The 12,262-nt window shown below is 38.8% G+C and overlaps 1 protein-coding gene across 4 annotated transcripts; it reads left to right on the forward strand.

The window, feature by feature from the left end:
- The first annotated feature begins 512 nt into the window (after positions 1 to 512).
- On the forward strand, positions 513 to 10,501 carry TOR1 (ARM repeat superfamily protein). Of its 4 annotated transcripts, none has more exons than XR_016049132.1 (7): positions 513 to 1,345; positions 2,655 to 2,846; positions 3,056 to 3,161; positions 3,380 to 4,101; positions 7,897 to 8,297; positions 8,776 to 9,636; positions 10,185 to 10,501. XR_016049132.1 is itself a non-coding variant. In XM_006858046.4 (6 exons), exons 1-6 carry the CDS (start codon positions 674 to 676, stop codon positions 10,377 to 10,379), a joined length of 2,748 nt encoding a protein of 915 aa, XP_006858108.1. In that variant the 5' UTR covers positions 513 to 673; the 3' UTR covers positions 10,380 to 10,501. The 4 variants fall into 4 exon arrangements, 2 of the variants coding, with proteins under 2 accessions (XP_006858108.1, XP_088714099.1); XR_016049133.1 differs by having other exon boundaries at positions 7,903 to 8,297; XM_006858046.4 differs by lacking the exon at positions 7,897 to 8,297.
- The last annotated feature ends 1,761 nt before the right edge of the window (positions 10,502 to 12,262 follow it).

The following is a 12,262-nucleotide window of genomic DNA, read 5'->3' on the forward strand; positions in this document are numbered from 1 at the left end:
AATTATAAAATTTTAAACTTCAAAAATGGTTAAAATCAAGTAGATCTATAAACATATAATTTTTTTTAAAATGGATGGTCTAGATAATGTGTTGCATGGTGCACTATTTCTGATACTCAAAATGTTTTTTTGGTCATATTCATATATTTCTATGTCTAGATGATCAACTAAAGAGTTTTTCAACATTAAAACAACTTTCTATGATGGATTTTTAAGGTGCTTCCGTATTTCTACACTTTAAGGTTGCAACCTTCTATAAACTGTTTCCTTAAAAGATTGATCTTCTAACATTAATTCATTTTTATGGTTTTAGTGACTCCATATTCATTCCTTTCCCCACTCTTACAAAAATAATAAAACCATCAGCCAACAACTCCTATCTAATTCTTAAGGACCAAATCACACCCCTCATTCACTCATAAGGACCACTTACCCTGCAAATTTTGGTCACTTCCCAAAGCCAACCACCTGCACGGGTCCTACAAATCTCCCTGGACTTGCCACTGGCTGGTGATGAGTGCCTCTCTCTCTCTCTCTCTACAAATCCCCTCCATTTTCCACTCTTGAAACTAGAAATACTCCCTCTAAATTAGCCAGAGAAACAGCCTCTCTCTCTCTCTCTCTCTCTCTCTCTCTCTCTCTCTCTGAGATTAGGAATAGCTCCAATCCAGCAATGGCTGCCTCCCAAACTGCCAAACCACCCCCAAAACCCAAAACCCCGAACCCCCAAAAGCCCACAGGCCTCTCCTCCCACCTCCTAATGGTGGAGCTCAAGCAGAAGATCCTCAACTCTCTCAACAAGCTCTCAGACAGGGACACCCAACAAATAGCCATTGAAGACCTTGAGATGATCATAGAAACCCTAATGCCAGAGGGAATCCCCATGTTCCTCAACTGCCTCTATGATACGGACCACCAGCAAAAGGTGGTTGTCAGGAAAGAGTGTATCAGGCTTTTGGGTGTTCTAGCTACCTTTCATGGTGATTCAGTGTCAACGCATTTGACAAAGATCATAACCCACATTGTGAGGAGGCTCAAAGATCCTGATTCAGGGGTGAGAGAGGCCTGTAATGGAGTAATGGGGGTGCTTGCTGGTAGGTATCTACAGGGAGAAGGAGCAGGAGCAGTTGCTGGTTTGTTTGTTAGGCCATTGATGGAGGCTTTAGGGGAACAAGGGAAGGCTGTTCAGGCTGGAGCAGCCATGTGTTTGGCTAGAGTGGTCGAGAGTGGAGGCGGAGAAGTTGTGGCTTTTCAGAAGCTGTGCCCGAGGATTGCTAAGCTTCTTGGAAACCAGAATTTTGTAGCAAAGGGAGCATTGTTGGGTGTTATATCGAGTCTATCACAGGTTCGAGATCTTGAGAACTAATGAGTATTTGTTATTTCTTTCTTTTTGATGTATTTTTTGGATATTTCTGAATACGATTGATGAGACTTTTACTTTTTAAGATTTTTTTTTTTCCCCATTACTGCTATGTCAATAGACAATGTATGGATTTCCATGAAATAATGGGTTTTTTCTCTTATTTTTTTGATGTATTATGTGATTATTTCTATGGGGTTTTGTGATTTAGGTTTTTTTTTTTTCCTACTTCAATTTCGAATTTGGGGTTGATTGACCAAAATGCTAGGATTGCGTGATTGGATCTGGAACCGATGTGACATCTAGGCATAATTGTCAAAATATATTCACCGCCAATAAATTTGGTTTAAGCTCTGCAAATTAGGAAGGCCATTCGCTATATGTTATTTCATTTTTCTTTTTCTTTTGAATATTCTACATGGTTCAGATGTCAGATGCCAATTATGAATTGGTGTTCATTGTTGCTGCGAATTGTGGTTCATGGGTCCATGGTTCCTCCAATTTTCATTCGTCTGTTGATCTGTTCATTGTTGTTCTTGATATGATTTCACTTAAATGTATGATTTATTTTTTGGATTGTAGAAAATGCTGGCCAATTGCATCATTAGGTCATTTGGTTGCTTTTCTCATTTCATGAATCTGTGTGTGTGTGTGTTGCTTGGTCTAATTCCATTTTCTATGTTTCTCTTGGAAATTTATTACTAGCAATATGATCTGTATCCAAAGTCCTCCTCTTTGCAAGATTGGCTGTTTGATGCCATCTACAAGTTGGGATTTGAGATATCTAACTTGTATTTGTTATATTTCTAAAATAGAAATCTCTATTGCTTTAGGGTCCTGGATTTTCTTCTTGAGATATTCCCATACCCTGCCTTAATGTATATATGCACTATCTCCAGTGGTTGCCTCATCCATGAGTCTTTCCATGGGCTCCCCTTGTTGTCCTCTTTAGCATTGTTTGGTTCTCATCCAACTATAGTTCATCTTGGACAGCCAACTCGTTTGAATTCCCAGTCCATCGTTCGATGAGTTACTTTGCATAGCTTAATCTTTCTTTTAATACCAAAACTTGGAATGCTAATATTTGTTAGTAGCAATTTGACCATTTCTCCTGATTCTTCTCAAAATATCAAGTAATACTACTATGGACTAACAAAATTTGAAGAACTTCTTCTCTAGATTAACTAGTTGTTTTCTATGAATTCTGAAACTTAGATTGAAGTCATTAAAGAAGCGAAGGTCTAGCTTGTTTTGTATTTCACTATAACCTGATAGATTTTCATATTCTGTACAGGTAGGTGCACTTGCACCACAAAGCTTACCAGTACTTCTTCCATGCATTCATGAATGTCTTGAGAGTAGTGATTGGGCCAACCGTAAAGCTGCAGCAGATACTCTGATAAATTTGGCTGCTTATTCTAGAAATTTGGTGTTGGAAGGGGCTCCTTCGACCATTACTGCATTAGAAGCATGCCGCTTTGATAAGGTATGTTTGTTACCAAGAAGAACAAAGGTATGCTATTTAGTTGGGTTTATTTCGCAGAGATGGTGAATCAGTTTTGTTCTCTAACATAAGGAACTTAAAAAAAATAAAAATAGAAGCACTTGAGTGTTCTTTTGGGATTTATGAAGAGTTTCTTGCTCTTATTTCCAGCACGAAATATTCACCATCAGTGATTCTCTTTTTTTGGATAGGTGAAACCGGTTAGGGACAGCATGACAGAGGCACTTCAGTTGTGGAAAAACATTGCAGGGAAAGGAGGAGATGGAACTTCAGAGGAACCAAAACCCATGTCACCGGGTGAGTATTTCATCCGTACTATTTTACACCATGCATCTTGTCTGTAAATTTCTTCCTGTTGCTTCATGCATCATTATATAGTTCTGTTGCTTGAATTTGTCATGTGAAATTTGGATAGACTTCTATTCTCTTGATTTCGTGAATAGATAATGCATTAATAAAGGTTCTAAAGGCTTGCTTAAGAGGTCTTTTATTTTAATTTTTCTCTTGATTTGCAGATGGTGATAAGAGTAAGTTAATCGAGTCTGTGGAGAAGCTGGGTATTGAAAAATCAAGTTCTAATTCAATAAAATCTGAGTCATCTGCAAAAGACACATCAAAATCATCGAGCCCTCCGAAGGATTCTCATTCGAAACCTCAAGCAAATAGTAGCATATCAGACAAAGCAGTTGGAATATTGAAGAAAAAAGCCCCCATTTTGAATGATAAAGAGATAAATCCGGAGTTCTTCCAAAAACTTGAAACTAGGAACTCAGATGATTTGCCTGTTGAAGTTGTGGTGCCTCGTAATTGTCTTAACTCCTCCAAAATACGTGGTGAAGAGGAATCAAAACTGAAGAATTCTGATTGTGGAAATGGATCTGGCAACAACGGGATGCCATCTGGGGAAATCAATGGAACCCATGGATCGATTGCCACAACCCATCTTAATACCAATAGAAAAGCAGGGCCTTATAACAAACAAGAAGTCTCAGATGACTTTGCAAATGATAAATGGTTAGAACAAAGGTTCCATAGAGTAAAGGACTCAAAACCGAGAACATTGGATTCTGATGACCGGGCAGACAGTCAAAGGGAGCTGGGTGGTTCAAGATTGAATTTCTCCAGAGCTGACGGTTATTCTGATGGGTCCTTGAATTCAAAAGGGAACTGGCTGGGAATTCAAAGGCAGTTGGTCCTATTGGAAAGACAGCAAACTAACCTCATGAAAATGTTACAGGTTTGTTCAATTACTTTTGAAAGTAATAAAAAGCTTGGTAATTTCATAGATTGTAACATCAAATTCATTATGTTTATTTTGATGATCGTGACGATATGTTTTTGAAATTTTGGAGTTGGCAGTCAGTTTTTTGGCCTGAATTTTCTGGGCTCAACCATATATGCTGAGTGAAACCAGAAATCTTTGGAAAACATCTTTTACGATTGCCTTGGGACTTTTTGCTAGTAGCTTTGTATATTTTCTTTCTTATGATTTGGTGGAAAGAGGAAATAGATCATTTCTATCATATAAGTCCAAATAGTTTGCTATATACTCGCTGTTCTAAAGCTATGAAGTTCTCTTTATGGAGCTATTTGCAGAACTGCAGGGAGTATTATTTTGAAGTGCTTGTGAAATTTTTCATTGTTTGCTCAAATTCATCCTTATTTTGCAATTTAATTATTATTACCTCTGAATCTCTGACCATCCAATGTTTTACGTGAGAATGCTTTTATCATGCATTGGTGTAATCTTTTTTATCTCTTAATAGTGTACTCAATCACTGTAGATTGGACCATATTCTAATGTCCACTGTGTTGTAGAATATGAACAATCAAATTTTGGTTGAATATCTTCTGGTTGATGACAGTCTTATAAATAGTTTCTATAGCCATAATAATTTGTCAACATTGTTTTCTTTGTTAATGATTCATCTTCCACCTTAATTTCCAATCTGCCCATTCCTCTAGTTAGAAATTCGATGTTATATACTGAAACCCTCATGAATGTCTACCCAGAAACAAAATTTAGAATCTAATGAATCATATTAAGTTTTCATCTCTAAAAAAAATGCCAGAGTTTTAACCTGCTTGGAATAGCATCACAGTATATGAATGTTGGAAATAGATGCTAGATATGTGAAACAATAAATTATGGCAAATCCTACGTTAAGCTTTCAAAAGAACCCACATTAATTGCTTTGTCAATCAGTTCACTAAATCCTTTTGTTTCAGTCTTTCAGACTGAATGACAGCAGTTAAAAGCAGGTGTGGATGCTTGCCTCGAGCTGCTTCACCCCAGAAATTTGATGCCAGCTGATTTTTTCCTTTCCTGCAATGCCCTTGTGAGGCATGGTTCTTCAACAGCACCATTCTATTCCTCCTCCACATGAGAGGCTATTTTCTGTCGCTTTTCAGAAATGAGCAAATCTTCGCCAATTACTGTCAAATTCTACTTGATAGGTTGTCAAAAGATGTTTTATTTCCTTCCTTTATTTTTCCTGTAATCTATTGTAACCTCTTAACATATCTAATGCTTAGTTTGCATGGTGCAACCACTCCACCCAAGGCTGAAAAGCTGAGTGCCACATATTTTTAAGATAATTGGCATAGAACATCTAGAGATGTTGTAGTCCCCAGAATGCTTGGGGCATGAATGGAATTTGATTCAGAAGTGCAACTACTGGTTTTACAGAGTCTGGTTTGTCCAGAGTCTTTCTAATTCCTGGATCACATGGCCAATATATTGCTGTATGCAACCATGAGAAACTGTTGCGATAGATATGAATCTGAGATAAAAAATTCACCTGGAACTACCTCCGACACTCTAACTATTGATCTTTTGTTTTGAGTGACAATGATGCCATCTGAGAATCATTGAGATGGCAGTGCTTGCACCCACATCTCTGCCCTCCTCCTCATGCCTATGGGGATCTAACTACAAATTTTTTGACTCCATTTCAGATTTTAGCTCTTGATTCATCATTATCTCCTCTGATGTTTACTTTTTTTCCCCAGATCCTTCACCATTCCTCTCTTGGTCATCTGGAGTGTCTATATGATGAAAACAGTTCTTTGACCTTCCCTGATTCCTACTTGTCCTCTGCCATGTTCTGAATTAGAAAATATTGAATTCCTTTTCCCTTTCGCCCCCTTACAACCTTGTCTTGATTCCTTTTTTCCCCTTTGCTGCGCCCCCAGCATTTGGAACATACCAATTGTATTTTCCAAATTCTTTGTCTAGGGTCAGTAATCTTCTCAAATGCAATCAGCTTTTACTAACCTCGTATATTTTTTCCATGCTGCTCCACAATGTGGATCTAGAGTAGCTCACCTCCCATACTTCCACATGGCTACAATCGACCCTGCTTGCATTCAAACTGGATGCAATGCTACTCCGGACTCCGGGGACTCCACACCTCGGCCTATTGGGATTGACCACACCATTTCTGCTTGTTTCCTTAGGCTCAATACACAGAAAGTAAAAAAAAATAAAGATAAAAATAAATAAATAATCCATTCAAAGGCCTATTAGAATTGAGCATATGAACATTGGCCCTGTTCCAGGAGCAAAATTTGTTAGTCGGCTGGACTGAGATGCAAGGTAACTTTCCCTCAGATGCAATCCCTTTTTGAGGTCCTAGAAAATTGTACTTAATTAACTCTTCTGTCTTTGTGTTTTTCTGCACATTCGAATCTATTCCTGGGGTTACCTTATCAAAGGGTCAGAGCTATACCTTTTCTGTCTATCTACTGGCTCTTTACAGAATCGAAAAGCAGGGGAACCCTGAGGAGATGATGACATATCCATTCTAACATAAGGCAGAAAGAGACCACTGGTAATTATCCCAAAACACTCCAACTTGATTTGCAAATAGAAGGGCGCATCTTGCACAAACTCTTCTTACTATGGGGGTAAACTTCTCCAATTGAAAATTCTAAACTTTGGCCAAAATAGCACATGCTACCCCCTGCCCTACCATCTTGGAACCCTACTTAGGCTTGGGGTCCACCAGCAGCAGCTCTCAAATTGATGCTGTTATGAGCTAGCCCCATCAAGATGTTTTCTTGAACTCAAAATGATGGGCCTCAGTTCATATCCTCTGCCTTTCCCTAACATGTGGTCTCCAAAAACCTCTATGCTTGAGACCTTTTTCTCATTGGCCTGAAGTTTTTGGGGCCCCTAGTTATTGAAGGGGATTGCATCAACATCATTGGGTGGATTCATGGTGAATTGGCTTGCCTACGGAGATTAGTGGATTTGATGGAGACAATATTCAGTTTTGAGTTACTTTCTGGAGTTCCCTACAGCCATGGTGGGAGAAGGCAATTAGATGGCAGTGAGGCATGGTGTTAAGAGCAACACTGTCCACTGGGATAATTATCCCATGGTTTACCTTTTGCTGTTACTTGCTGCAACTTGACGTATATGTTTTTAACTACTTACTTTTGTCCAGAAAGCATGAAACTATATACATAGTCGTTGATGTTTAGGATCACCTTAGATCTGGCATCTAAAGATATGTTACAGCTAACTGCCATTTGTAGTTTGCTAAATATGGAACCCTGAATGGAGAAATGTATGATCTTTGGAGTTCTTCCATTAAGCATTTCATTAGCATAAAGCTTCTTGTGTAATTAAGAGGGTAGGGTACGTCACATTCTTAGTCAACAGGACTTACTGGTGGAAGAGCTTAATTGGCCTTGCCATATTCAGAATTGAGTTTTTCATTTCCAAGTAGCTTTATTTGAAAAGAATTTGTCTGAATTTGATCAATTTGACTATTCATTTGAGAAATGTGTGGCAAACAAAATTGAACTTGACAATGTCATGATGAGTTTGGACTTTATTATGACCCCATTGTCTATTGCTGCATTCCATTGATTTTTTATTCTATTATTGACTTCTTGTGCCTTTCCTTACCCAAGCCGAAGGCGCAAAAAGAAACCTTAGTATTTGCGTTTATTTTGATTGTTTTCTAGAACCTCAAGTTTGGCTCTCCGTATTGAATTTTAAAATTAACAAACATTATTCTAGGTGCAGGTGAATACAAATTCCCTAAAATGAAAACAGCCTTACCCTTTTGCGAATCCCTTTAGGAGCAAATTTGACAAAGACATCACCCCTTGTGTCATGAAAATGCTGTTCTGGCCACTATCAATTGTGATCTCTGAAGGTGCATGTTGCTTCTTTGTTAGGAGCAATCATTGTTTTGAAAAGGTAACTCGGAGGCTATGTCCCCTTTGTTAGGCTATGGCCATGTGGGGATTAATTGCTAGCATTGTTAGCCATCTGTTCTTCCAGTTTCATATGGGTCATGTAATAGATCCGCAATTTATCCAAGAAAAAGTAAAACCACAAGAGATCGTGACAGAAGATTTGGATTTTGAATTTATGCTGTTGCATTGCATGCTCCAAAGGTAGAATGGGGTCTTCAGGTACCAAGATTTAACTCAGATATTAAAGTCATCTTGTTTAATTATTATAAAAAAGCTACCAAAATAAAATCTCTGCTTTTAGAAAGTGAATTTAGTACCAAGTCAATTTGAGCTTTAGGTAATGTTTCAACATATTACTGTTTTCTTATGTTATTCTTGCCCTTGCATTGATTGGTAGTTCTAGTTTAAGTGACCAGGAAGATTGCATACTTCCCTTTTCTCTAATTGACTAGAAGAGAGGCTTCAAAGCTCACTTGGCTTTTTTGATATCATTTAGTACGTCAATGAAGGAATTTGTGGCTAGTATATTACCGATCTGCTATGTGGAGAATCTTTCTTCCAGATCGATATATACATCGTATTATAAATTTCACCACTTCCTTGCTTCTTCTGTTAACTTGCACCTGCAGTTTTTCTTATTTAATCAAAATGCTCATTACTAGTGTCATTTGTATATTTATGTACTCAAATATGGCAGGACTTCATGGGAGGCTCCCATGATAGCATGGTAACACTGGAAACCCGGGTTCGTGGCCTTGAGAGAATAGTTGAAGACATGGCTCATGAGCTAGGCACATCATCGGGTCGGAGAGGTATGATGCTTGGATTCGAGGGACCCACTGCTCGATCTTTGGGTAAATATGGGCCTTCTGATTTCACCGGATCGAAGTTGGGCAGGGGTGGGGACGGTCGGATTTCATTCTCAGATAGGTTTTCATCATCTGATGGCATCAGGGGGCGGGACCCGCCTTGGGATTCTTGGGACTCTTACCCCTATGGAGCCCCAAGAAATGGACATTTGGGCTCTAGAAGAGTAATGGGTAGTGCTTCAAATGATTGTAGAATACCTAGAATGGAAAATGAAGGGGACCAACTAGGTAATAATAGGAGGGGTTGGGAAAGGGGACCAGGACCCACCGCAAGACTCGGTGAGGGACCTTCAGCTAGAAGTGTCTGGCAAGCCTCAAAGGATGAGGCTACTCTTGAGGCAATAAGAGTAGCTGGAGAAGATGGGGGAACTTCTCGAACTAATGCAAGGGTAGCTATACCTGAACTTGATTCAGAGAATATTGGGGATGATAATATAGGACAGGAGAAAGGACCACTTTGGGCTTCATGGAGCCATGCCATGGATTCCCTTCATGCTGGTGATGTAGACTCTGCTTATGCTGAGGTCCTCTCAACAGGGGACGATATATTGCTTGTGAAGCTCATGGACAGATCGGGACCCATGATTGATCAGCTCTCTAATGAAATTGCCATTGAGGTTTTACATGCGGCTGGGCAGTTATTGCACGAGCAAAGCTTTTTGGATATTGGTTTATCTTGGATACAACAGGTAGGCTCGGTTTATTTCTCTTTTAAGTTTCTCTCCTTGTTCTTTGTTTAGGGCTGTCTTGTCTATTTACATGTGACAAATGTGCTTTCGCATGCAATACATAAAATTGCATGTTGCTATGTTATCAGCAGAAACCTAGTGGATAGAAGGTAGGATTGTCGAAAGAAAGGGGTTTCTGGAAGCGAGTGGGGCCCACCATCAAATAATGGACAGTGATGAAGAGACTGGATTCCCCCAATTGTCATCTCCTACTCTGCATGACTGTCCATGTTATCAGAATTTCTCAACCTCGATGGGCTATGCTTTTCCAGTCCATTCTAATATTACACTGTAGTATGCCTCCCTAGATTGAATTATTGTGCGTGCCCACATGGCCACATATGCACAAATGCGTAAATTTCAAACTGCAACATTTAAGTTTCAAGTTTATCAAGTCAGAGCTATACTTCAGATATACTATATACACAAAATGATACAGCTAGTCATCAGGATCTTTGAATTATCATTAATTACTCTCTTCTATTTGTGTCCTTCCATGCTACACTCAGTTGTTGGACTTGGTGGTGGACAATGGAGCTGATTACTTGGGTATTCCCTTTGAAGAGAAGAGAGGACTTCTCTTTTCATTATATGAAGCTTCGGAGTTGGAAATGCCAGAGGATTGGGAGGGGGCGTCTCCGGATGAATTGATCATGCAGTTGGCTGCAGCATGGGGTATTGATCTACAACAGTTTGACAAATAATAGTTCAACAAATATGTTTTATTGGTTTACACTGTAATTTCTTATCTTCTGTCTTTCTGGAAATTGTGTATTTGTATGTGTAGTTGCATGGATCCAGAAATGAAACTGATGTTGATTGTTAAGGCACTCCAAGACAACACCCCGAATTTTTAAGGCATGCCTTTTCAGAATTGGGGCTTACATAGTTTTACTACAATTGTTATGAAAGCATTATATAATCCTATGGGATAAAAATGTGCATTTGGTCGTTCAGGCAAAACACTAGACTCCAAGTTATGAGAATATGAACCCAGCTAGAAAATAATAGTAATACTAATGAAAACGTTCCAAGCCTAGGTTAAGGAGGTTGGTTGTGTTACGTAAGCAGCCAAAATAAAATATTGCCCAAGCTTACTATGCATCAAATAACGAGAATTTCGTTCATGCAAGAGCATAGTTTACAGAAGAATCCTGCATTGAAAATATTGTTTTACATTTAAAAAAAAAAGGAGCTCATATTATCATACTTATGTGACACCACATTATATACCTACTCCCTTAGGGCGGATTAATTTTAGAATCATTGAATAATTATTTTTCAAAGGTAAAAGGAAAAAGTAATGATATTGAGTTCCTAAATATCCTGAGTGCAAAATTTCAAATTTTGAATGTTCTTTCTAGAATCTTAGGATAATATGTTTTTAGCTTGCATATAGAGCAATTTGTAGACCGGGCATGTACATAGTGGATCGCTCTTTGTTCACTCGTTGGACATTATTTTTCTTTTAGGTACACATAGTATGTTTGTCTTGGATTAGCCACTGAAATATTGTGTATTTTGTTATTCTTTCTTTGAGCTTAGCTCAAATTACATCCCCAAAATTTAGGGGCTTAAAATAGTCCTAGATACGTTTTAGTTGAGGGAGTGCGTGTTCATTATATTCCTATTATAATCTTTTAGCTTAAAAGTAGGGGTGGCAACCTGAACCTGAACCGGCCCCGTGGGTATACTTGACCTAGGTCCGGGTATGGGTCCAACATTTGGACCCGGTGGGTCGGGTCTGGGTCCAAAACATGGACCCAAATACTATTCGGGTCCAGGTCCGGTTGAACCCAACCCATACCTGACCCGTACCCGTAAACTATTGGACATAAAATACTTCAAGCTTATTTATTTGGGTTTACTCGTAGTCATCTTTAACTATTAAACAACAAATCATACCGCTTGAAATCTAATGGCGGGTGATTGTGACCTTGTTGCCAATAATATGGATATATGAAGGTAAAAAAAGGGCACAAAAAAAAACTCATAGTGATGGTAGCAATGAACCCGACTAGACCTAGGACTCGAAGGGTACCAGTATGGGTTTGAAACCTGGGCCCGAATACTATTTTGGTCTGAGTCCGAGTCCAGCCGGACCTGCCCCATACCCGACCCATTACCACCCCTACTTAAAAGAATTTTGTTAAGAAAATTACTCTAGCCTCTCTAATTTTAGTTACCGTCAAGATACATTGGAGTGGTATTTTCCTTTGATAAATGGAAAACTTTTTCGGTAAAGCTGCAGCTTTGCATTGCTGCCGTTGCAGCCATCTAAACCATCCTTTCAAATGAACGGTGCAGGTTTGACAATAAACATTATTAGGCTGACAGAAGCCTTGGTTCCTCATTCATCTTTGTTCTTCCCTCTAGCTCCCTAAAATCTCTTGCAATGTACATTCTAAATTCTTTCTCCCCATTATGCAAATTCACCACCATTAGATGCAGAGAAAAATGGAGAAGAATTGGCTGTTTTCTCATTTCCACTGTTTTTACCACGATTTTCACCTTCTCTTCCTCTTTCTCCACTCGGTTTTTCTGCATTTACCTGCATTGAATAGAGAGCTAATTTCTTTTGAGAATG

The sequence above is a fragment of the Amborella trichopoda genome, chromosome 2, assembly GCF_054954075.1.
Source record: "Amborella trichopoda isolate Santa Cruz 75 chromosome 2, AtrichopodaSantaCruz75HAP2 v2.0, whole genome shotgun sequence".
Taxonomy (NCBI): Eukaryota; Viridiplantae; Streptophyta; class Magnoliopsida; order Amborellales; family Amborellaceae; genus Amborella; species Amborella trichopoda.

What these genes read in the sequence shown, in the direction of transcription:
- TOR1 (XM_006858046.4), top strand. Translation starts at nt 674, where the DNA reads ATGGCTGCCTCCCAAACTGCCAAACCACCCCCAAAACCCAAAACCCCG. An exon ending in ACCAAAACCCATGTCACCGG is followed by an intron (nt 3,162 to 3,379) that starts GTGAGTATTTCA and finishes CTTGATTTGCAG; the next exon opens with ATGGTGATAAGAGTAAGTTA. An exon ending in GTTTATCTTGGATACAACAG is followed by an intron (nt 9,637 to 10,184) that starts GTAGGCTCGGTT and finishes TGCTACACTCAG; the next exon opens with TTGTTGGACTTGGTGGTGGA.